General features: G+C 41.6%; 1 protein-coding gene across 1 annotated transcript in view; it reads right to left on the bottom strand.

The window, feature by feature from the left end:
• The window catches only part of Ctnnbl1 (catenin beta like 1), a 161,645-nt gene extending 135,635 nt beyond the window's left edge, over positions 1 to 26,010 (bottom strand). Inside the window, exon 1 of the mRNA XM_069988321.1 lies at positions 25,895 to 26,010. Coding sequence (XP_069844422.1) covers positions 25,895 to 25,924 — 30 coding nt within the window. The 5' untranslated portion in view covers positions 25,925 to 26,010. The remainder of the gene's footprint in view (positions 1 to 25,894) is intronic.
• Positions 26,011 to 27,267: the final 1,257 nt, after the last annotated feature.

Genomic DNA, 27,267 nt, shown 5'->3' with positions numbered 1-27,267 from the left:
TAATGGCTGCATAACATTCCATTGTGTATAGATACCACAATTTTTGGATCCATTCACTTGTATGTTTTTTAAAAAGACCTACCATGAATTTAGCAGAATGATATGGTTTTCTGTCTATCCTTAAGGGTAATGAAAAGCAGAGGAGGGCTACCAAAAACCAGCAGAAGACGCAGAACAACTCATGTTATCCTCTGATACTCTTACTGCTAAATAAGTTTAAAGGTTCATACAGCACACAGGGAACATTAAGATCACCAAGATCTTTCACAAACTTATTCAAGGGGACAGGGGAAAAGATGTGAGCATATAGCAGCATAGGTAGTTAGATTCAAAACTGGTTGTGAATCTGTTTATGGATTTGTTTAAATTGAAAATAGCAAACACATAAAATACGTTCCAGGGAAATGTGACTCAAACAATTTATTCAGAAAAGAACTGAGGATTTTAATAAATTTCAAATTCAATGAGTCAAAAGAAAAACCAGCTTTAATTTTTTTTAAGCTAGTGTGTGTACAACAACATTCAGAAGCTTGGTACCAATTCAACATAGTTGCATGGAACTTTAAGAGAGGCATAAAAACTAGAAAATGGTTGAGTGGACAGGACAGGGTGTAGAAACCTTGCTACAGGAAATAACAGCAAGGGACCCAGAGATGATCTGGGAAGAGACCAGAGGTCATCTTGATCACTTAAATGATGCCTTCTGGGATTGGGATAGGTTCATCAGTGCTACCAGAAATGGCGGATCACCTTCCTTACCCTTTTCCAACTAGAAGGACTCTGCTCCCTTTTAGAATATCCTCAAGTGCTCCACCAAGCTTCTGAACTCCTTTAGCAGCAAATCAGATCTCCATTAGCACACACCAATAAGCACTAGTAAACCTCCAACTCCTCCACTAAAATCATGAGTTAGATACTCCAGTGTAAGGAACCCTGGGATCCTCCTAACAAACACCTCAGCACCTAACAGTGCTGTGCCCACTAAACACTTAACCCATGCTGCTCAATCAGCAAGAGGAAGACTTTGGCTTCAGTACATATACACCACTATAGTGAATAAGGACAGAAAAGGCTCCCCACACACTGCAAGCATTCCAATAGAGTCTGAATTACATACTGAATTACAGCCCTTCAGGCTGGACTCTCTAGCTACTTATGATATCTAAGCCTTAACCTAACTTAAATGAAAACTATCTGACTGTTTTGCAAAACAGTCATTTAAATTTTTTAATGTATTTTGGAACCAGAGACATGGCTCAAGTACCAGATATGCACAGAAAAAAATCAGAGCAATAGCATGTGGCCTTGAGTTCATGATCCAGTACCAGCAAAAACAAAAAACAAAAACGAACGTATTATAATCAAGGCACTGTGGCTCAAGCCTGTAATCCTACCTACAGACAGAGCCTGAGAGGTTGTAGTTCAAGGCTAACCTGGGCAAAAAAAAAAAAAAAAAAAGTTTGACCAAAGGCTGGTGCTGTGACATGCACCTGTTATCTCAACTACAAGGGAAGCACAATGACTAGTGCACTGGTATGCACCTGTGCTAGTGACATAGGAAAGCACAAAGAAGAGGATCACAGTCCAGACTGGCCTGGGCATAAAGTAAAACCTCTTGAAAATAACCAATGCAAAAAGGACCTGGTGAAGTAGCTCAACTGGTAGAGCACCTATCTACCAAGTACAAGTTCCTGAGTTCAAACCCCAGTACTATCCTCACACATACCAAAAAAAATTAGTTTCATTCTGTTGATAAGGCTTTAAAACTGTATAAATACCAGCCATGAACACAAGACAGAAACCAAGTATTACTTTGTCTATAGATTATATTTTATTTCAAACATAGTAAAATATATTTAGTATTTTAAGGTTATTATATAAAATATTTTGTACCTTTTTCTTTCTTTTACTTTTGCAGGTAACAGAGCTTGAGCTCTAAGCCTCAAGCTCTTGCTTAACTTTTTTGCTCACACCTAGAGCGCTATCATTTAAATCACACTTCAAGTTCTGCTGGTTCTGAACCTCAGTTCTCTGCCTTCTAAGTAGTGAAAATTATAGGCATGAGCCACTGCACCTGGCAATTTACAGTTTTAAGCCAAGATTCAAACTCAATAAATTTATTCTACTATTTGGATGACTCAAAGGGTGAATACTTTAGAGGGCTGTAAGAGAAAAGGATAAAGGTGCTAGTGTCTCACACCTGTAATCCTAGCTACTCAAGAGGCTGAGATCTGAGGCTCTTAGTTGAAGCCAGCCCAGGCAGAGAAGTCCATGCGATTCTTATCTCCAATTAAGCAAGGGGAAAAAAAGCCAAAAGTAAGCATGTGGAGGGGGTAAAAACTCGGAAGTGGAGGTGTGGCTCAAGTGGTAAAGCATCAGCCTTAAATAAAAAATCCAAATGAGAGTATGTGACCCTGAGTTCAAGCCCCTGTATTGGCACAAGGAGGGGAGGGAGGAGTATGCACTTGGCAGGCAGCATGCACACTGTGGTTGTGCAGGTTCCACGGAACACCTATTACATGCAACTGTGCTACCACAGCAATCACCAGACAGTGGAATAGTGCCTCTAGCAATGGATGATTTTATTAGGAGGAAAGTGGGGCAAGGGAATGTTTAATTACTGTTTGTATAAGTTGCCTCTAAGGTCACAACCAAGATTCAAAACTACATTCTTCCCTCTGACAGAGGAGTTGTTGTGGGGGGAAAGGGCATATACTTCCAGGAGGACAAGCAGGAGAAAAGAAAGAAAAGTGAAGATATAATTGGAAGAGTACATGAGTATACACTGATCATGTATAAGAAACTAACCACTTCATGTATGAGCACTTGCTCATCCATTGCTTAAGGGTTCTAATATGGTTTGGGTCTCCCAAGCTGAGTTCCCTAGCTGTTATCATTATTATTTCTCATACAACTTATCCAGGTAACTCTGTTAACACAGTAGCTGCCACATTTGTTTCAAGAAAGACAGAACTCAGATGGAACTTTATGGAAGTATCTTGTTTTTTTAAAAAGCAAACATTTAACATTATGGGTGATAGTCTAAAGTCACAGTACAACAGACTTTGCAGAAGCTAGGTATGGTTTACTTAACTCCCCCAGAAGGAATGAAGTATCTGATGTTATGGTTTCCATGGAAGCCTGTTGATGAGTCCATCACAGACAATGAAAAGAGATGGCTTCATGTCTGCTTTGGTTTAAGATGCACTTTGTTTCCCTCAACTCAAAGGTTTTAGTATTTCTAGAAGCTTTACAAACTACTGACATTAGCAAAATACCTCCATCCCTAATAAATACAAGGATGAAGAATGAAGTTCTTCTTCAATGAGACAGCCTAGTGTCAGAAATATTTCCTCTACCTAGGAAAAATACAACGCTCTGACCAAGGCAATCAAAGGGAATTTTCTGGTAGCCTGGGCCACCTACAAACTCCCTGTACAAGCCCCGTCCCAACCACTCTTTCTTAGGGAGGCTATAAAATGGTTATTTCAAATTACTTTCTGCTTACTTTAAGAACATTTTAAGAAACTCAATCCCCTAGCAGGAACATCTAGTAAGCCTGACGAGCAAAATGCAATCATCACTGGGCAGAAAGAAACTCTGCCAAGGGTAAGATAAATAGGAAAATAAGTATCTTATATGCAAAAATAAATATATCAGAATAAAACAACAATTTTGAACCTTTTTACTCTAAGGATTTGCTTGAACCTTTAGCAGGCTTGTTACTCTTTTAAAAAAAGATATCTGAACAGTACAACGACGTGATATAAAGACAGTAGTATAAGTTACTAGAGCTTCACTTCACTCAAAGGAAAGTGCATTTTCACAAGCAAGTTTCCTCTATGGGTGAATCTCCAGTCACTTACACCAAGTCAGAGAGAGCCATCAACGCAAACTACCCATTAGTTGTCAATTTAGAATGTCTTCAGAAAGCTAGCCCCAGAGCTCCACTGATATCTTTTCAACAACCTCTTAATCTTGTTTATAACACCTGTGTTAAGGCAGCCTGACATCAATTCTATTCACTTGTCTCAGACTGAAATTACTTAGAAACTTGAGAATTCCAGTAAACATTGAAAAACACAGAGATAGCTTGTCTGAAAGATCCTGTACATAAGGGAATCTGGCCACCTTTTGTAAACAAAGCTGCATCAGTGAGCCAGTCTGGGCTTTAAAAAGGCAAAGTTAGATATAAATCTCACAGTGAACGGGATGCACTATGTTTCACAGACTGTGAGGTTTAAAGAACCCATACAGAGCTGGGTGCCAGCAGCTCAAACCTGTAATTCTAGTTATAAGGAGGTTGATATATGGAGGACAAGGTTCAAGGCCAGCCTGGAAGAAAGTCCCAGAGACTCCATCTCCAAAATAACCAGCAAAAAGCCGGGCTGGAGGTATGGCTCAAGTGGTGGAGCACCAGCAGAGCAAGCAAGCAAGCCTGGAAAGTTCAATGACCTGAGTTCAAATTCAGTTCCACCATGGGGCTGGGAAGGTGGCTCAGTGGTAGAGCGCTTGCCTTGCATGCATGAGGCCCTGAGTTCAATTCCTTAGCACCACATAACCAGAAAAAAAAAAGCCGGAAGTGGCGCTATGGCTCAAGTGGTAGAGTGCTAGCCTTGAGCTGAAGAGCTGAGGGACAGCATTCAGGCCCAGAGTTCAGGCCCATGACCGGACCCAAAAGAAAAAACATATTCAGTTCCACCAAAGAAAAAGAATCCATAAAGAACTCCTCATGTACCTTCTTCACCAAGTGACTATACAAACTATACAATTCACACTAACTATGCCAGAAACTTAAAAATTAGTTTTTCCCTTAATCCTCACACAACTCCTTTAGGGAGGTAATTCATTTTCCATTTCTAAAATGAGGCTGTCAAGACACAAGAGGCTTATTTAACGAATTGCACAAAGTCCAGGAGCTAGGAAATGGTGGTAATAAGGTTTAGTAAGTGTCCGGCACACTACACCTGACAACATCATGCTACACCCTGTGATGGGAGTCAGCCTTCCTGATTCAGCTTCTGTGCTTACTACAGATTTGTTTCCTGAGGTTCTTACACTGTAGGAAACATAAAACACAGAAGAAATTGATGCTAAACGAGTCCCATGCATAGGGAAATATGCAGTGAGAAGATGATGGACTTTAATAGTCACATGTGATGTTGTTATGAGTATGACTTAAGACAAATCAGTTTCAACCCTCCTAGTGTTGTGGGATACATATATGGAGGTACCTAATGCAGAAAAAGTACTCAGTAAATGTGTATGTATGTATATATACATAATGGAAATGAACAGGCCAGATACAACACAAAATAAAGCCTAACCTTGTTATTCTATATGGTCTCATTTCTTTCCCATTTGGCTGTGTGAAGAGAAAACAGTCATTATGGCCCTCAGTCAAGTTAAGCGCTGGCAAATAAATGAACCAATCGATCTCTTGCTTTAGGGTCAGAAGCAACCTGTCTTTAAAAGAAATGTCAGTCAGCTCAGGTTACTCTAGGAATAGGATCGGGCTTTCATGAGGGCTATCTACTGTAATTTAAGACAAGTTTTGCCCAACCCACATAAGTTTCCTATGACTAGGGCCATAATCATTCCCCAAAACAGCTTAATCTACACCCCACAAAGAAAGAAGAGGCAAAAGAAAGAAGCCAACTGGGGAGGTGCTAAACCACAATAGGAAATGATGCCTAGAAGAGACCCAAATACAGTCCCAATAATAGATCACTGTTTTATTCCTCCCCATTCCTCTGCTTTAGTAAAGAGATATTTACTGAACACTTACTTAATGACCAGCACTGATCTGGTCACTGCTCCAGAGGAACAGTGAAAAGCACATAATCAAGTAATTCCAATAAAGAATGATACTCAGCTGGGTGGCAGTGGTTCATGCCTATAACCGTAGCTACTCAGGAGGCTGAGATCCGGAAGATTTCTGTTCAAACCCAGCTCAGGCAGGAAAGTCCATGACACTTTTGCTATAGCTGGACTAGAGGCATGGCTCCAGTGGTAGAGTACCATCCAAGCAAACAAGCTGAATAAGCACAAGGCCCTAAGTTCAAACTCCATACCAGAGAGACAGACAGACAGACAGACAGAGAGAAGGAGAGAAAGAGAGAATGAGAGGAAGAGAGAGAGAGAGAGAGACTAGAGGCAAGTATAGGTTGAGTGATGGTACCATTCTGCCATATTCTACTCTAGCAAGTATTGTTCTCTTTTTTCATTTTAAACTGCTTTCATCCACTGGAGCTCTCTCCTAGGAAGAAGATTCCACCATCTACTTCCTGGATGTCATTGGCAAGTTACTCACTCTGTGAGCTTCCCCTCCTCATCTACAAAGTGGTAATAAGCCTCCTCAGGGCTGCCATTAGAATGAGATGGGGTAACATGCCTCAGTCACACAGCACAGAACCTAGCTCTCAGTGGGCTTCAAGACCTAAGTTCCAAGCCTTTGTTCTACTCTTCTTGCTAGATGACATCTGTGCTCCTCGATGAGCTGCTTGTCATCCACTTCAGATAAGGAACATTATCCCTACAAGGGATTGCCTTCTCCCAGAAACACAAAGACAAGCTGCCAACTGAATGGCAACCTGCCATTAATGCAGAGGTGAGACCAGAAACCCAGCTGCTCACTCCCTTACTTGCTATCTTGTCAGGCACAGTGTCATGCTCCTGAGAAAAACCATGCTCTGCACTCAGTCATCACAACGTACACATGGTCAGAAGGGCCTCTGCCTTCTTCCAAGGTGAAGCAGGGCTAAAAATTGCTTTTTTAATTAAAATAAGACTTCTTTAACCCCCTGCTGACAATCACAACTAGAATGTGGAGCCCAGTACCAGACAGTTAACCCATCCCCCATCCTGCTCTTATGGTGGCTTGAAGCATTCAGAGGAGTGAAGGAAACTTACTAATTTAAACAAAATATTTAATCTTCTAATTATGGGACAGGCTCCAAGAGGATGGAAAGTGATTTGCAATCTTTATTACTGAATCCCATGTGACCCCTGGCATAAGTCATGTCAGCTAGAGGCAGATGCCATCTCCTTTCCCCCTCTGAGCCTTCTGTGTCCTTGCGAGTTCTGTGAGGTTGGAAGAAGTCTTTGATAGAAAAGAGGTAGAAGAACCAGAATTTGTTTCCCCTAGTTCATTATGCTGAGTGAAGCATAGGATTCCCCAGTGATAAAGCCAGGGAGGTAATATTCAGTAACTTTACCCTGCCAGCCGGAGGCCCTTTCAAACTATGATGTCTTATAAAAGAGGGAAAAAAAAATGCCTCGCTCAGATGGTACTTAAGCAATGTTATTCATTTACTGAACACTCCTGTCACTGAGGCTAAGAGATGCATCGAGAATTAGGGTGGTGCCTACTAATAGCACCTCTGGTCAGAGAGAAATCTGTTTCTCCACAGATATGCTTGTCTCTGAGCTAATTTGTTATCTCTACCCGTTCAGATCTCTATGTGCTAACTCAGGAGGAAAAGTCTCTGCCAACCAGCTCTGACAAGTCTGATGGCTGCACTCCCACTGGAGAATGGCAGAGGCAGCCAATGCAGGCAATTATTCCCTTTCACTAAGTACAGTTCCTTTCAAGTTTCAGGTTGTTGGTTGGGTTTTTTCATGTTTGTTGGTGGTGGTGTTTGTTTGCTTTTATTTTGAAAACAAAAAGAGGCCATTTGCAGACACTGTTCACCAGTCACACTACGGGTAGAAACTGAAATGTCCTCCCAAGCTAACTGAAAAAAAGATGTGCTGGAAGTAACCAGAAATAGCTAAGCCCCCTTAATTATCCACTATAATGTACAACCAGACACGGAGAGGATGGCTACAGCAGATCTGGGCAGAACAGCAAAGACATTTAATCATCAGTCCAAACCATCTGCAACTGTTTTGCTGAAGCCCATACTTTATGAGCTTCCAAAGCTTCCTACACAAGTTCCCAGGTGCTAAGGGTCGGCTGCATTGCCCTGGGGTCTGCCAGGAGCTTCTTTCTTCATTCTCTGCAGGCCAGGGTACTCAACAAAGGGCATTATGCCTACATTTTCTGTGCCAAGCCTGGCACTAGAAGAGAGCTACTTCTTGATTAAGCCAGAACACAGATTAAATGTTTAGACCAGAAGATTTTGAAAACAACCGAGGCGGCAACGCAATTTCCCAGGGAGAACATGGCTTCAGCTGCAGTCCTCATAGCACAAAGATGAGTTCTGCACCCCTCAACAGCCACGCTGGCCAGACTGCTCCTCCACAGTCAAGTCCCCATGCCAAAGATGCAGGATCTTTCAAAACAAAACTAGACTGGGTCACTCTACAACTTAAGATACTAATCAGCTTCCCACTTGTACTGAAAAGTAAGTCCAAAGATGCTAGTGTACCCTCTCCTCCCCATGGCTGACCATCCCTTCTTCACCCAAGCTGTAATGATACTGACCCAATCCTACAAGCTTGTTCCCATCCTGTGGCCTTTGTGTCAGGCTTTCCCTCAGCCTACACTGCTATTCCCACAGCTCTTTGTATAGCTGGATCTTTCTCACTTAGCTCTCAGATCAAGCACCACCTCCTTGAAAGACCGACTAAAACCTGAAGTAAATAACCATACCCCCAACCTTATGCTGCTAGATCAGCTCATGTTTTCCTTCATATCATACTTAACATTATCTTTCCATTGAATATGTATTCACTTGTTTAGCTACTCTTATTTGTAACTGTTTTTCCTGTTTACTGTCAGACTTGCCTGCCTGGATATAAGTTCCATAAAGACAGGGACTGCAACTATCTTGTCTCATGTAACACCTTACACTTACCAGATACTTAATAAATAAGTGTTAAGGATTAAAGACTGGAAGATTCAATATGCATCACTAGCTCAAATGAAATTTATTAAGTATCCTCCCCCAATTTGGATTGGCTCACAGCCTGATTGTAAGCATTATGTCACAGTGGCCTAGAAACAACAACAAATAATATTGTCTCTCTTTGCCAATTCCTGGTGAATGACTAGAAAACAATGGTAAAGCTCAGTTTGCCACAACTGAGATGGAGAACTCCCAGACTGTTGGAGTATCAGAACTGGAAAATCTGCCTACCTCCGGGGACCCAGAGTCCTCAATAATGAAAGCCAGAGAGCACATGTACACACCAAGTCTAAAAGACCCTAGTGTATCAATGAGGCAGAAGGAGAAATAGTCTCTCTTGGCAGAAAACAGCCAAAAATCAAGCATAAGAGAGGAACTGGCAGAGGCACAACCAGGCCAAGACAGGCATAGAGGGTCTCAGATTATTGCTATAATATAGTTTTCATGGGCTGGTATGTGAATTTGGATATAACACTGGCTAAAGGATAAAGAAGGCAGTTAGAGAGGTAAATGGCTTATCTCCAGAAAGCAAAGAAGCCATGAAAGAAAGGGACATCATAGAAGGCCAGGTTAATTAATAGGCAACAATAATTGCTCAGATGTTCTCCCATCCCTAAGACAGCAGTGATGTACAAAAAGATGCTACAGAAAATGCTCCACAGAAAAAGTCATGCTAGTATCTCATGGAAGAAGTCTACCAAGAATACTAATGCCTCATTCAGCCAACAACCTTTACTCTGTATGACACCATTAAAAGAAAGAAAACAAAAGCCTAAGAGGAGATATAATTCCATCAAAGAAGCAATAACACTAAGCAGTGGCACCTGACACCAAGGAGAAGCATGAAAAACTATTTTTTAAAAAAGGCACAAGTGGGCTGGGAAGGTGGCTCAGTGGTAGAATGCTTGCCTTGCATGCATGAGGCCCTGGGTTCAATTCCTCAGCACCACATAAGCAGAAAAAAACAGGGAGTAGTGCTGTGGCTCAACTGGTAGAGCACTAGCCTTGAGCAAAAGAAGCTCAGGGACAGTGCCCAGGCCCTGGGTTCAAGCCCCATGAGAGGCAAAAAAAAAAAAAAAAAAGAAGAAGCAGCAGCAGCCAGGCGCCTGTGGCTCACACTCATAATCCTAGCTACTCAGAAGTCTGAAATCTAAGGATTATGGTTCAAAGCCAGCCCAGGCAGGAAAGTCCATGAGACTCTTATCTCCAAATAAAACCACCAGAAAACTAGAAATGGCGCTGTGGCTCAAGTGGTAGAGCTGGCCTTGAGCTGAAGAGCTGAGGGACAGTGCCCAGGCCCAGAGTTCAAGCCCCATGACCAACCAAAAAAAAGACAGACAGAGGAAGGAAGGAAGAAAGAAAGGAAGGAAGGAAGGAAGGAAAGAAGGAAGGAAGGAAGGAAGGAAGGAAGGAGAAAGAAAGAAAGAAAGAAAGAAAAGAAAGAAAGAAAGAAAGAAAGAAAGAAAGAAAGAAAGAAAAAAAAAAAAAAGAAAGAAAAAAAGAAAGAAAGAGGGCTGGGAAGGTGGCTCAGTGGTAGAGCACTTGCCTTGCATGCTCAAGGCCCTGGGTTCGATTCCTCAGCACCACATAAGCAAAAAGAAAAAAGCCAGAAGTGGCACTGTGGCTCAAGTGGTAGAGCGCTAGCCTTGATCTGAAGAGCTGAGGGACAGTGCCCAGGCCCAGAGTGCAGGCCCCACGACCGGACCCAAAAAAAAAGAAAGAAAGAAAGAAGGAAGGAAGGAAGGAAGGAAGGAAGGAAGGAAGGAAGGAAGGAAGGAAGGAAGGAAGGAAGGAAGGAAGGAAGGAAGGAAGGAAGGAAGGAAGGAAGAAAGGAAGGAGAGAAGTTGAGAAGTACTGGCACAACAGACCTGAAGACCAATGGAACAGAAGATCCAAAATAAATCCATAGACAACAACGATCTAATATTTGATAAAGGAGCCAAAACATAGGCTGGAAGAAAATCTCTTCAACAATAGTACTGGTGAAACTGGATATCCACATGCAGAAAACTGGAGTATATGTATATGTATATATATATCTCCTTATATATTACCTTGCACCAGCATCAATTCAAAATGGATCAAAGACCTCAATATAAGACCTGAAAGGGGAAAAAAAACTATTACAGGAAGGAGTAGCTGAAGCATTAGAGCTCTTGGGCACAGGTAGAAACTTTCTGACTAAAGATCCAGAAGCACAGCAAATCAAAGAAAGACTTGATAAATGAAACAGCATTAAATTAAAAAGATTCTGCATGGCAAAGGACATAGTGAACAAGCTAAAGAGACAGCCTACAGAATGGGAAAAGACTTGACAGCTACACAGACAATGGTCTAATATCCAGAACATACAGAGAACTTAACAAATTAAATCCTCAAAAAACAAACAACCCAATTAATAAATGGGCTAAGGAGCTAGTCTTCTCAGAAGTTTAAAAGCAAAAAGGGCCAATAAACACATGAACATCTCTTACCATAAAGGAAATGCAAATCAAAACAATATTGAGATTCCACCTTACCCCAGTTAGAATGTCTATTATCAAGAAGACAAACAGTAGCAGGTACTAACAAGAATGTGGCCAAAATGGAACCCTAAAACACACTGTTATTGGGAATGTAAACTTGTTCAACTACTCTGGAAAGCAGCGTGGAGGTTCCTTTAAATATTAAACATAAAGGGCTGGGAATGTATGTAGCTCAGTGGAAGAATGCTTGCCTAGCATGCATGAAGCCCAGGGTTTGATTCCTCAGTACCACATAAACAGAAAAAAGCTGAGGTGGCACTGTGGCTCAAGTGGTAGAGCACTAGCCTTGAGCCAAAGAAACTCAGAGACAGTGTCCAGGCCCATGACAGTCAAAAAAAATTACACATAGAAGAAAAAAATTAATCATAGAACTACCCTATAATCCAGCAATTTCACTCCTGGGCATTTACCTGAAAAATTACAAACTAGAAAACAGTAAAGCCACCAGCATAACTATGTTCTTGGTAACACTATTCTCCATAGCCAAGGTATATAATTAGCCTAGATGCCCCTCAATGGACAAATGGATCAACAACATGTGGTATATTATATATATATATATATATATATATGGAATTTTACTCCATTAAAAAGAATGCTATTGTACCATTTGTAAGGAAATGGGAAGAACTGGAAAAAATATGTTAAGTGAAGTTAGTCAGTCCCAGAGACACAAAGGATGTATGTTTTCCCTTATATGTGGAAGCTAGATTTAGCTTATAAATGTATAAGTAAATATGTTGGGTGGTATACAAGTGTATACAAATGTTTTAACTGGAATGATAAATCCAAGGGAAAATCCAGATAGTAAAATTCTTTAGAAAGACAAAATCAAAGTTCAACAAAATAAGACACCAGGAAGCAGGTATTCAAAAAGGGTAGGATGAGGTCAAGAGGAAAAGGGTAGACCAATGAAGAGAAGGTGGGGGAGAATGCAGTCAAGATTCCAGTGTATATCCTATAAAGTGAAGAAGAATGAGTAAAGGGGTGTAGAGGGGAAGGATTGGTGAGAATGTTGAATGGGATGGCATTGATCGAAATATATTGTATTTATAAATTGCTTTTTTAAATGACAACTCCTTTATACAACTACTTAAATACAAAAAAGGGGGGGTGGAAGATAAAGGATGAGAAACCTAGGAGACATGATTGTGACAAAGCACTGCTCTGAACCCCATTAAGAAAGTTGGATCCTGGAGCAAGCTAGCTTCTCTTTCTAGACTCTGGCTTTGTACAAAAAGGAGGGTGAAGAGACAGACCACCCACTAGGTTACTTTTGTTCCACCTAGCATACTCACCTCATTTACACATTTCTGCCTTCCAGAAAATCTGTCTATGGAGAACTTACACCACAATTTCCTAAGACACCAGATAAGTGAGGAGTTAGTACAATCCAATACAGCCTGTATCATCCTTTTTAAAAAGAAACCTCATTATGGGTTTCTTTCAGCAACAGTCCCCTACTAATCAATGGTAATGCCTTTTTCTCGTCTTCCTTTATTGCTGAGTTTCAGCATTCTGTTGGTTCTGTGACATTTCTACCTTCCCCTGCCCAACAGAATTACCATGTTTCAGTTAACTCTGTGAGTAATTATGTAACCTTGAAATGCTCAAAGGTTTCCCCTATCATTAATCTGAGATGCTATTAATGAAGGCAAAATGTTCAGACTGGTACAATATACATCTAAAGCTGCCAAGACTATATAGCATTCTAACAGCACATACCAACCAGCACAGAACGGATGCATACTATGTCTAAATCTATCAAAAATCGCAAATGCTCTTAACTGAGAAATATTTCAAACAAAAAACATAATCATTGAGTGCCAGTGGTTGATGCCTGTAATACTAGTTACATAGAAGGTTGAGATCTGAGGATTGTGATTCGATTCGAAGTCAGCAGGAAAGTCTGTGAGATCCTTATCTCCAATTAACCACTAAAAAGCCAGAGGGGGAGCTATGGCTAAGGTGGTGGAAGACTAGCCTTGAGGGAAAAAAAAAAAGCTGAGGCGGTGTTTATCCCCTGAGTTCAAGCCCCAAGACCAGCACACGCACACACACACGCACGCACGCACGCACGCACGCACGCACGCACGCACGCACGCACGCACGCACGCACGCACACCAAAAAACCCTCACTTTTATGTATTAACAGAATGAGTATATTTATAATCCCAAAAAAATCATTTAATAATCAATCATGAGTAATGTTGCAATGATGTCAGATGTATCTAGAGAAACATCCAGTTATTCTGTTTGATTTCCAGTAAAAAGAAGTCCAAGGAAACAAGGTAGATCATGTGCTTATAAAGGAATGATGATCTGTTGGATATAGTAACACACACCTTTAATCACAGCACTCTGGGATGCAGGCTAGAAAATGGCAAGTTTGAAACCAAAATTGAGCTCCAAAGAAAAACCCTATCATAAACAAACTGAAAAATCTCACAAGAGTCAATAAATGGAAATGCCCTCAGCAACTCCCTAGATTTTTCACTGCCTTTGGGGAAGAAGATAACCCAGTTTCTACCCAGCAACCCACAATGCAGCTGGGCAAATGAGATTCTTGGCACTAGATGAGAAGAAAACTGAGATTTCTCAGTGATACAATCAAGACCTAGGAAAAAGAATGACTGTGTTGGTGACATAATTCCTGGTGACAATAAGTTCCACTATGGTAGAGTAAGGCTGTGCTTAACCTACTAAGGATATTTCTATACTGTGACATGTGAGTGACAAACTGTTCTCATTACATTACATTTTAAACCTCAATCTCCAAAGAATCAAAAGCCTTAAATACTGAGGCAGCTTTGTAAAATACAAAGAAAACTTTTTTTTGTTGTTATAGCATGTTTGCAATAATATCACTAAGAAAAATTAACAGCTAACATTGACTGCACACATTGTGTCAGGTACTGTCTCCTAAATTTAGTCCTCTGTTTTTTTCAAGAAAGATAGTAGAGCAGAGATTTTACTTTAAAAGTAGGCCAGAGATAGAAACTATTAATACAGTTTCTATTAACCCAGGTCACTCATCTAGGAAGCAGTAGAGCAATGGTTCAAATGCGGACTGTCTGATCCAGTATATGTTCATCTGCAATGCTAAACATTAAACACCTAAGAGCCATTCAGGGTGTTACACACCTGTAATCCCAGCTTCTTGGGAAGCACAGGCAGGAGTGAGGCCAGCCCAGGCAAAGTTAGCAAGACCAGACTCTAAAACAAAATATACACAAAAGGGCTAGAACCTGGTTCAAGTAGTAGAGTGCTGGCCTAGCATGCAGTAGGTCCTGGATTCAATTCTCCTCCACACAGCAAAAATAATATAGTAAAGAGACCTAACAGGTATGCTCTGCTACCAAGGCATATGTTTGTGTGTTATTCTTTTCCCCAACAATACTGGCAGAATATTTTGCACCATGCAAATTATCCAAATTGTTATTTTTATGTAAGGATACCTCTCTATTTAAGTAAACCTAGTAAATTCAATATCTCAATTTAAACAGTGATACTTAATAAGAGATCATAGAAATGTATGGCTGTTTCAAGTTCACCTCCAGAGTTTGGCAGGCTGCTCAAGAAGACTGATTTCCAAAGAAGCTGAGATAGGAAAGTATGGAGCCTATGCCTGGAGAAGAGTATTGTCTCTCTGTCTACAAAGGAAATAAGCTCATTTCTACCATGCTGATACAATGTGACCAATGAAGGTCACATGACCAAAAAAGTAAAACTATCTGGGAAGACTACCTAGTAGATAAAGCCTTAAACATAGTGTGGTGGTTGGAATAAAGCAAGAGATGGAAGAAAACTTTAGACACAACCTTCTTCATCCTCCCTGCCTTCCTACCTGCAGAGCTGCTCATGCCATGGTGTCACACCTTGTTGATGCACTATGCACTTGTCTTTCAAATCTTGGGATGACACTATTATGCCAGGTCCATGAGAACAAGAACATAATCCTTCTCCTATCTACCCAGACTGTGAATGAACTCAGCATCTTCCCTTACTAACATCTTCTTCACTCCAGGGAATCAAGTCTACATGGTCTAGGAGAAAAAGAATCTTGTCTTTCATCTTAGAGCTCTTTCATCTTTGAGGAAGAGCCCTAAGGCATCTTTCAAGTCTGCTGAAGAGCAACAGCCCTGACTAAAATGCAAAGTTGGCCAGAGCCAGCCAGGGGAGGAAGCAGCGAATGATGTAACGGCAGAACATCTGGCCAAAATATTCAGTAGACACAAGAAACATCAATCAGGCCTCCTGAGCTAACAGGTGGCTGAATAAAGGTGCTGAAAAAAGAATAGATGAGTGCTCCTAAAAATATGAGTTACAGGGTATAGTCAAATACTAGTAAAATATGGGTATCAGTAACCTTCAACAATGTAAATTTTGGACATTCTCTAAAACAACTGACCAAGCTAGACACTCACAGCTCATGCCTTAATCCTAGCTATTCAGGAGGCTGACTTCTGAAGATCGAGGTTCAAAGGCAGCCCAGACAGTAAAGTCAATGAGACTCTTATCTCCAATTAAGCACCAGAAAATCAGAAGTGGCACTGTGGCTCAAAGTGGTAGTGCACTAGCCTTGAGCAAAACTCAGGGCTCGGGCCCTGAGTTCGAGCCCCATGACCAACAACAAAAATAATAATTTTAAAAAAGCTGATCAGGAATCTTCAAAAATAAGAGGCAAGTGAAGATTAAGGAACTACAACAATTGCGAGCAATGCAGGATCCTAGACAGGAATACTGAAATTACAGTAAAATAATCAGTGAGGAAGCTGGCAACATTTGGATTAAGCCTGCAAATTAATTACTAGCTTTTATGAATGTTAGTGTCCTGGTTTTGATCATTGTATAATGATGACTATATAACATGTTAACTTTAGGGAAAGCCAGAGAAAAGAATGTGTAGCGCCACTACTACAATGGTAAATTTACTCTAAATTTAAAATTAATTCAAAATAAAAGCTTTAAAAAAAACATATAATTTCTTATTTGTGACAAGAATAGCAAGCTCTGATTATAAGAAAGGGAAAAACAATTGAGAAGTTCAAATAACAGGTTTGACTCAAAATTCTTGAATTCTGCCATAAAGACAAGTGCATACATGCCAACAAGCAAACAAAAGCTTTCCAGGGAAAACAGCAGAGCATACTAGAAGGCATGTGCATGTATTCATGGCTAAACAGTCATTATTAGACAACCACAATGGGTGATACCTGCTGCTCTCTGCTAGTCCCCTCCTCCAAGTTTACAGAATGTGAACAAGGAGGCACATGTGTACCATATGCTGTGTGAGAAGAATGAAGGATGACAAAATTACATAGGAAAACTATGAACTTAAGAGAAAAAATAAAAATCACTCTGAAACAGGACTATCAACAAGAACAGCTCCTTTAAATAGGTGCTGATGGCTCACTCCTATAATCCTAGCTACTCCAGAGGCTGAGATCTGAGGATCACAGTTCAAAGCCAGTAAAGGCAGGAAAGTCGATGAGACATCTCCAATTAACCACCAAAAAGCAGAAAATGGAGCTGTGGCTTAACTGGTAGATTATCAGCCTTGAATAAAAAGCTTGGGACAGCACTCAAGCCCTGAAATCAAGTCCCAGGACTGGCACAAAAAAAAGGGGGTTCTCCCCTGTTACCCGGTACTTATAGCCACACAATTAACAAAAGAAACCTTGCAAAAAGGAGCTCATAGGGGCTCGGAAGGTGGCTCAGTGGTAGAGCGCTTGCCTTGCATGCCTGAGGCCCTGGGTTTGATTCTTCAGCACCACATAAGCAAAAAGAAAAAAGCCGGAAGTGGTGCTGTGGCTCAAGTGGTAGAGCGCTAGCCTTGAGCTGAAGAGCTGAGGGACAGCGCCCAGGCCCAGAGTTCAGGCCCCATGACTGGACACACACACAAAAAAAAAAGAGCTCATTTCACCAGACTATACAAATACAAAATAATATCGTAATTAGAACACAAGGCCACCAAAGAATGAAAGATACACTTGGGCACAGTTGTTCAGCCTTTCAGTAACTGTCTTATCAACACAACACAAACACAACCAAAAACCTCATTCACAAACTACAGCTCCTACCTTAAAAGAAAAAAGCAGATAACTCAAAATACAAATGATAAAACATGTACTAGAAAAATATGCTTATTAATGTATCCTTGAACTAACAGTTTATGTACTATTAGAGTAATGGGAAAAAATAAATTATGTCCATAAGTATTATCAGTATTGTAGCAAAACATAAACTACTCATGGCACTGAAAAATGATCAAAGGTTAGCTCCATATGCATACCATGAATTGTCTAACACCTCTGCAGTGGAGCGGACCCTGTTGTCTTAGCCCTGGTGACATCTCCTGGGCTTTGCTCTTATCAATCCTAGTCAACCCTAACTGCCCTGCCTCCTGTGTCACTCACAGAACTCATCAAGAATGCAGCAAGGCAGGGGTTCCAATGTCACGTTCCTTTTCTTCCATGATTACATCAAATCCATGTCCACTGATACAATCCCTCCACGGCCATTTCCAATCATTCCTCCCATTGTGCTCCTACAATGCTTTTATTCATTGAGTTGTTTAAAGTCAGTCTAACTCCTCACATTATGAGCTCTTTACGGCCCAGGATCATGTCTTAATAATTTAGTACCCACAAAACATAGCCAGGAGATATCAGGGGTGATGAGGACCAACAGATAGGAGGGGAAAATGTCACATGAACTAAGAAGTTCATAACAATACTACCTCCGAGAAAAACCCTGGAAACCACCTGAATATGCAATTACAGAGTGATAATTTAGGGAAAAATAGTCTACTACTCATGCAAAAGGTCTGCAAATGTTAAAAATAACAAGAAGTCTATGCAGGAATACAGAAAACATTTCTGGCACAGTTAAAAACAGAGTACGCCACAGTATGCACACATGGTTGCAGCCATATAAAATACTTGAAGATTGTGAAAAAAACAAAAATATTATTGAATTAAGGTAGTTTTCCTCCAGGCGCCAGTGGCTCTCGCCTGTAATCCTAGCTACTGAGCAGGCTGAGATCTGAGGATCACGGTTCAAAGCCAGCCGGGCAGAAAAGTTCATGAGACTCTTATCTCCAATAAACCACTAGAAAACCAGAAGTGGTGCTGTGGCTCAAGCGGTAGAGCACTTGCCTTGAGCTGAAGAGCACAGGGTTAGCGCCCAAGCCCAGAGTTCAAGCCCCATGGCCAACAAAATTAATTAATTAATTAAAAATAAAAATAAAAGGTAGTTTTCCTCTTCTCAAGTACTTTCCTTAATACTGTTCCTGAGAATATATTAGCATTTTTTAAAAGGGAGAAGAAGTGAGATTATTAATTCCTATGAGCCCCTTCAATCCAAGGAAATGCTATGACAGGACGACAGGTGACAGAAGTAGGTGTCTGCAATATTGCCAACACTGAGGGTCCCTGACCCCAATCTGCCTCAGGGAGAATATCTCTCGTGTCACAAAGCAAGTCATTCCCACTGAGCCAAGCCATACTAAATGTGAATTCTTTATTGCAAAACTTGGGAGGTAAGAACTTTTTCCAGACATCTGTGGAATTAGTATTAATGAGAGTGCCCTGGAGTTCAGATACACGCCTATGTGGCAGAAACTTCTCAGTCAAGCAACTGCTGGGCACACTTCTTGATGAGATGTCTAAGCCTGAAGGCATTTAAAAAAGATACATTTCCATATTGGGAACATAACTGGTTTCCTCTTTAAGACTTTTTCCACCACCTCCGGTCCACTTTGTAATTCTCCTGTCTTCTCAAATGAATAGTTAACATATGTCAAGGAAAGGGATATTCTGAGGCATTTTGTGCCTATTACTAGGAGAAGCAATCTCAGCAGAAAATTGGAATCTTCCTACCAAGTTGCCCCCAAAATGGTAATGAGTTTTAATAAACATTTCTTGATACTTTATGCTATTTTTCCTTGCTCACCTTTTTAATCCATGTTTTAGAAATGAAAGAACCAGCCCAAACACTGCATTTGACAAATGTTCATTTAAAAAAAAAAAAAGAGCAAGGAAGTGACTTGTCCTGAGTCACCCAACTAAGTAATGATAAAGGTGGGATTAAAACCCAAATCTCACAGATTTTCAGCCCCAATTCATACTACTACATCAAGCTTTTTATCTCCCTTGGAATCCCTGGCCTAAATAATTAGTACCTCAGAACAGTAACGCTAGAAGGGGCCTCAGAGAGTCATACTTAAGCCCCTCATTAGGCATATGAGGAAACTGAGGCCCAGAAAGATTAAGTGATTTGCTCTCAATAACTTGAATGGCAGGGAAAATGTATAACTTAAGCTGAAAAATCTGCAAACTGGAGCCTACAAGGAGCCCACAAAAGGGGGTGGTAGCTCAACTGGGAGAAATTTTAAAAGGAATTTAGATCATTCTGGACTAGGGGATCTCAAGGTAAAGTTCCTCAACCAGCAGCTTTAGCATTATCTGGGTTAGAAATGCAAAATCCAAGGTCTCACAGGAGATTTACTCAGCCAAACTCTGGAGATGTAGATATGCAAATTAGACAATTTTGTTCCCTTATCTTCCCAGAAAGTGAACTTCAACGATCAGACTGAGTTGACTTTGTAAATGATAATTATAACCAATAGCACTTAAGATTTATGCTTTCTGGGGTCAGAGGTGTGGCTCAGGGGGTAGAATGACAGCCAATGACTGAAAGCATCAGATACCAAGTTCAAGTCCCAGTCTTCAACAACAACAAAGAAAAGACTAATGCTTTCTTCTCTGTGTACAATACTTCAAATTTAAGTTGTTGTTTTGTTTTGTTTTTCAATCAGAAAACAAGCCAGGAATGATGACGTACACTTGCAATGCCAGCACTGGGAAGCTAAGGCAGGAAGACTGTGAGGTCATGGCCAGCCTGAACTACATACAGAGACCCTGTCTCAAAGAAACAAACAACAAAAAAAACGCCTCTAAATAAATCAGTAAAATACAAATGTATCAATAAATAAGTAGGCAGGCAAACTGGACAGTTCTCAGGAGAAGAAATAGAAATGGTTAATAGATACATCAAGAAATGTTCAATATGAAAATCAAAACTACACTTTCCATACACTGTTGGTGGGAATGTAAACTAGTGCAACTACATGTAGAAATAATTCCCTCTAAAACCTAAAATAGCAAATGTACATCTAAAGGAGTGTAAATCCACTACATAGGAAAGATACTTGCATACCTTTGTCCATTGAAATACTGTCTACAATAGCCAAATGGTAGAATTGGCTGAAGTGACTAAGAACAAATGAAGAAAATAAGATTACATATGTAACATGAAACATTACACAGCCATAAAGAAAAATGAAATTATGTCATTTTCAGAAAAATGGATGAAATTTGAGCATTATCACGTTGAGCAAGATAAGCCAAATTCAAAAACTGGTGAAAGGGCTGGGAAGGTGGCTCAGTGGTAGAGTGCTTGCCTTGCATGCCTGAGGCCCTGGGTTTGATTCCTCCGCACCACATAAGCAAAAAGAAAAAAGCCGGAAGTGGTGCTGTGGCTCAAGTGGTAGAGTGCTAGCCTTGAGCTGAAGAGCTGAGGGACAGCACCCAAGCCCAGAGTTCAGGCCCCATGACCAACAACAACAACAAAAAAAAACTGGTAAAAGCTAAACCCCAAAGACATACATATTCATGGATATGAACAAACATATATATACCTATATACATACACATATGTATAAATACACATACATACATACACATAGAAAGAAGATAACTATGGCAGCTTAAGAGGGGAAAGGGAGAAGGAAAAAGATTGAGGGTGAGTAATTTCCAAATACATTGCAGCTACGAGTGCAGATGGCACAAGGAACCTCAAGGAGAGCTGAGAATGACCTGTGATAACCTATCCCCAGGCACTCCAGCTCAGCATGTGGCACAGTACACAGGCAGAACAAAGCAAAGTGGCCAGGAGCTCCAGCTACAGAGTGAAACTGCCTGAATATTCTGCCTTTGCCAATCTGGCTAGGCACCTCCAGGAGGCATTTCTTTGTACCTCAGTTTCCCCCTCTGTACCACACACAACAGAGAGTAAAACCAGTTCCGTCCTCATAAGGTTGTCATGATGATTTAGAGCTGATGTAGTGTAGGTAAATCCTTGCCTTTAGGGTTTATAGAATGGCAATGTTTTCAAAGAGCCATAACTCATCATAAACTCATCCATAAACTCATCAGTCCTGACAACTTTACTTGCAGGAACCAATGTTCAGATGGATTATGGAGACTAGAATCCAGATGTTATCATCCTTTAGGGATAGGGGTAGACATGAAAGTGCATGAACAGAGCTGGAAATATGGAGAGCAGGATGGTGGCTCAAAATTGGCCACTGCCTTGGCCTACAAACCTCAGATAAATCCATTTATCAGGCTGGTCTTTACTTTTTTATCTGTGAACAAGAAGGCTGAGTGAAGAAATCTTTATTACCTCTCAAAATAAAATTCAATCCAGGCATAGTAGTTCACACCTGCCATCTCAGCTACTCCAGGAGGCTCAAGGTTTAACACCAACCTTGGCAAAAAGTTCAAAAGACTCTCATCTCAACCACTGGCTGGGCAAAGTAGCATGCTTGTCGTCCCAGCTACACGGAAGGCTGAGATTGGGAGGACTGAAGTTTGTAGCCAGCAGAAAAGTCTGGCAATAGTGGTATACACCTGTCTTCCCACCTGGCAGGAAGTATAAAATAGTCAGCTGGCAGACCAGCTTACTTACACACAAATTAAGACCCTATCTCAAGGACAACCAGAGGAAAGAGGGCCAAAATGGCCAGGTTCCTGACAAGGAAGCAAATTCCAACTACCACCAGAGGAAAGAAAAGGGAAAGGGAAAAGGAAAGACTTTGTCAGTGGTACATACTTGTCATCCCAGTGTAAATAGAGAATAATGGTTCAGGCCTGGGCAAGTGGTAGAGGAATGAGTGTTGAAGTGCTGCCTAGCAAGCACAAAACCCTGAGTTCAAACCCCACGATTGCAAAAATTAAAGAAATAATATGATTCACTTATCATGGTCCATAAGAAATTCCTACATAGGCTGTCACTTGTCTACATCTCAAAAATCAAAATTTTCCATTCCCCTGATCACTCACCACACCATGGCTACATGGCTCCTGTCTGCTCCTCTAACAGGCCTCACCAACTTCTGCCGACAGCCAACTGAAGTACCTCGGCTCCCTCCATGTGCATCACTCTGCCCCTTCATGTGATTGGCTCCTTCTCAACCTTCAGTCAATAAATGTCTGTTCCTCAGTCTCCTTCCTTGATCACATTATCTACATAGGTCCCATCCCTTCTCCCAGGTGTTATTCTCTGCAGCAGTAGAGAATTACTAGCAAGAGCCTTGTCTATTTTATTTGACACAGAATGCCAGTGGACACAGTAACTTACACACAGTAGATGTGCCCAAAGAATGAACCTCTTCTAGGAGTAATACTCTATGTCTGAGTCAATGAACTAACCATCCTGAACTCCCAAACAAGCATACACGCTCACATTCAACAGTCCTTCTATTACCTTGCTTGTCTCACCATCAATTACAATCTTACAAAGAAAAATATCCTGGCCTGCTATCTCCCCATTGCTTACAAGCTCTTTCCCATGATGGATGGAGTCTCCAGGGTCAGTTTTTTTATATACTGGCTGAGGTAGTAGCACAAAAATAATTACTAATGCTTGCTGAATGTTTACTCTTTGACAAGCATTGGTCTAGCACTTTACATTTCTCAGCTCTACAAAACAGGTACCATCATCACTCCCATTCACACACGAGGAAATAAAGCCATAGAGAAGTATTTTATTCAAGGTTACAGCAGCAAGTCAACAGCAAAACAGGCTCATACCTGTGATCCTAACTACTTAGGAGGCTGAGTACAAGGATAGTGATTCAAGGCCAACCCAGAGAGAAAAGTCTTTTGTGTATGACTCAAGTAGTAGTATGCCAGTCTAGCATGTGAGAGGCTCTGAGTTCAAACCCTACTACCAAACAAAAGCAAAAAAAAAAAAAAAAGAATTTTTTTTCAAGCAATCTGAGGCTTTAAACTCATGGCTCCTAATCATCTTCTCTTGACCTCAAAGCTGTTGAGCTGTGGAGCTGTCAACAGAAATGTAAGGCCAACTATACATGACATTTATCTATTAAAATATAAATTTTTCAGCTGGGCATAATAGCCTGTGTCTACTCCCAGCTATCAGGGAGGCAGAGGCAGGGGAATCAAGAGGTTGAGGCTAGCCTAGGCAAAGTTAGTTACATTCAATCTTAAAAACAAAATACAAACAAAAGGCTGGTCCTTTTCTAGTAGCCACATTTTTTAAAGACCAACAAAATAAGTAAGATTAGTATTAAATACATTTTATTTTATCTATTACTCAATTTAATCAAGACAGTCAAGAATTCATGCAACTGATGTGATCAATAATGTTAATATGACTTATAAAAAATTTCCCTATCTGGGCCTGGGAAAGTGGCTCAGTGGTAGAGCGCTTGCCTTGCATGCCTGAGGCCCTGGGTTCGATTCCTCAGCACCACATAAGCAGAAGAAAAAAAAAAGAGCCTGAAGTGGCACTGTGGCTCAAGTGGTAGAGTGCTAGCCTTGAGCTGAAGAGCTGAGGGACAGCACCCAGGCCCAGAGTTACGACCAGACCCCCCCCCCCCCCAAAAAAAATCCCTGTCTTCAAGATACAGTGTGACCTTACATGTAAGAGTACTTATAGCTGGGCACCAGTAGCTCACACCTGTAATCCTATCTACTTAGGAGGCTGAGATCTGAGGATCATGATTCAAACCACCAGAAAACCGGAAGTGGCACTGTAGCTCAAGTGGTAAAGTGCTAGCCTTGAGCTGAAGAGCTGAGGGACAGTGCCCAGGTCCAGAGTTCAAGCCCCACAATCAACCCAAAGGGGAAAGGAAAAGAATGCAACTCATGACCCCCCAGACCTCCTGGCTCTACCTACCTGGTAGTTTAGACTGGATAGTAAGCTCACCTCTCTTAACAAAAGAGAGAACTTTGAGCTAGGAGCCAGGACAGTGGAACTCTAATCCTAGTTCTTACTTGCTCAGTGACCTTGGTCAAGTCTTTTTTGCCTTCTGAGACATTTTCTTGCCCCAATTTTCCTGAGCAAGGAGGAAAAATGGGCTCCTAGGAACCCATCCCACACTACAATTTCAGACATATCTCAACAACCATATAAACTGTTGGTTTGGGTTTTTTTTTTTTTCCTTCAGTACTGAGGTTTGATTTTGGGAATTCATACTTGCTCTACCACTTGAGCTGTACATCCAGCCCTTTTTGCTCTGGTTATTTTGAGATGAGTCTTTTTTGAGAACTCCAGCCTGGACTGTAATAATCTTACACTTCCCACCTTAGTTGGGCTGACAGACTGACACCACAGCACCCAGCTATTACTTGAGATGAGAGGGGAGGGATCTCTCAAACTTGTTGCGGGGCCTGGCCTGGAAGTGGAAGTCCTCTAGATCCACCTTCCTGTTAAGATTAGAGACATACGTTTACAACCACCATTTCCTTTTTTTTTTTTCTTTTTTTTTCTTTTTTCCGGTCGTGGGACCTGAACTCTGGGCCTGGGTGCTGTCCCTCAGCTCTTCACCTCAAGGCTAGCACTCCACCACTGGAGCCACAGCGCCACTTCCGACTTTTTCTGCTTATGTGGTGCTGAGGAATCGAAGCCAGGGCCTCTTGCATGCAAGGCAAGCACTCTACCACTGAGCTACCTTCCCAGTCCACCATTTCCTATTCTTTTTAAAATCAGTTTATAACCAGGCGGCAGTGACTGTAATCCTAAACTTCAGGCAGACACCTGTAATCCTAAACTGTGCAGGAGGCTGAGAATTGTGGTCCTTGGTTTGAAACGACCGTGAGCAGGAAAATACATGAGACTCTTGTCTCCAATTAACCACCAAATAACCTAAAGTGGAGCTGCAATTCAAGTAGTAAAGCACTAGCCTTAAGCAAAAAAAGCTTAAAAGCGCTCTTAGCACACAATCACAATCATCATCATCACCATCATCGTGATCAACTTTCCTATCCACGAATTAGTGTCGTTAAACAGTTTACCACTGCTTCCACTTTATGGATATGAAAACTGGGGCGCAAAGAGGGGCAAGAGGCTGCAACAACCATACAGTCCATGGAGAAGTTGGAGCTCAAGAAAGAACGGGGCCCGGGACGGAGGGCGGGGAGGAGGGCTAATACCCCCAACTTTGTGATGAGAGACACGAGAGCAGAGAGGACAGCCTAGAGCTTCGGAAGAGCAGAAGGGAACCAGGCCCTTGGTGGGGTGCATGCGCGAAGGGGCTCAGACTCAGAGGAGGAATGAGTCCCAGAGGCCCAGGACGCTTCCGAGAGCCAGGCGAAGCAAGAGGCCAGACCCCGGGCGGCGAGAAGGAAGGAAGTGAGAGGACCCAGCGTCCCCAAGACTCCTTCCCGGCGAGGGGTAGTCCTCAGCCGTCCCCGGCTCACTTACCTGATAGCTTAGAAGTTCTCCCACGTCCATGTTCGGGGCCCAGACAGCACGAGATACGCTGACTGACTCCACTCACCCAAACCGCGACCGCCTCAGCGAGCACTCCAGCCACACTGCCGTAAAGCGCCTCGAGAAAGAGGAGGCCTCGGAGCCAATGGGGCAAAAGAGCGCGAGCTCCACACTGGCCACACTGCCGTAAAAGGCACCGCTACCGTAAAGCGAGCTGCATTTGTGACAGTACGGCTTCCGCCCGGAGCCTGAAAAAGGCGGAGACGAGGGTGGAGCCTGGGAGGAGTGAGACGCGGGGAGAAGGACGGACCGAAAGGAACCGAGCGAGATCTATAGAGCGTCCCCTATGTGCGGGGCGGAGTGCCTTTAAAAGACTTCCAGCCAACTGGGAGATCCTCGTTTCCTCTTCTTTTCACAAATACAGGCTCAGAGCTGCGCTGTCCGGTACTATACGTATCAGTCACCAAGCGCTCAGACATGTCTAGTCCAAACTGAGATGTCTTGTAAGTATAAATAAAATACACTCTAGATTGCTAAGGCTTGCACTGATTACATGTTGAAATGTTATCTGGGGGCATATGGGGCCGGATAAAATGTATTATAAAGTTAATTTCGTCTTTTCCTTTTACTTTTAAATTTCTTGAGAGAAAAGCCATAAATTATACAAGTGGATTCATATATGGTTCTAAGCTCCAGAACTACAGAACCCAAAGCAATACCTAGCATTTAACTAACAGTCAATAAACAGTTGTTGATAGATGTGTGTTGTGTTTTTTTTAATTATTCCTGACTCTAATACTATCAGATACCTTCAGATCCCCACTACTATTTTACTATTTTAAAAATAAGACCTGCGTCCTGGTAGTTCAGGAGACTGAGATCTGAGGATCAAGGTTCAAAGCCGACCCAGGCAGAAAAGTCCAGGAGGCTCTTTTCTCCAATTAATGATCAAAAAAACTAGAAGTGGAGTTATGACTCAAGTTAATAGAGTACCAGTCTTGAGTGAAAAAGCTAAAGGACATTGGGTGGGGGGGAGGGGGGAGGCTGGGAAGGGAGGTGAAGGGTAAACAAAAGAGGAGGCTGCAATGCTTGGTAAGAAATGTATGCATTATCCTGCCCATGTAATTGTAACCCCTCTGTACAGTATGTTCTCAAATAAAATAATATAAAATTAAAAAAAAAAGCTAAAGGACAGTGCCCAGACCTTGAGTTCAAGCCCCAGGTCCAGCACAAAAGAATAAGGAGGAGAAGACCATCTTTTCTGAGACTCAGAAAGGGACCGATTGAATCTGTTGCACAGAGAGAAGATTCTGTGGTCAGGCATGGGATACAATTTAAGGAGTCTCATAATCCATAGTTCTAAG

This window comes from Dipodomys merriami, unplaced genomic scaffold (assembly GCF_024711535.1).
Source record: "Dipodomys merriami isolate MVZ:Mamm:240054 unplaced genomic scaffold, mDipMer1.0.p SCAF_354, whole genome shotgun sequence".
Classification (NCBI taxonomy): domain Eukaryota; kingdom Metazoa; phylum Chordata; class Mammalia; order Rodentia; family Heteromyidae; genus Dipodomys; species Dipodomys merriami.
The sequence above is the reverse complement of the archived record's forward strand: the minus strand, read 5'-3'. Positions and strand labels throughout refer to the sequence as shown.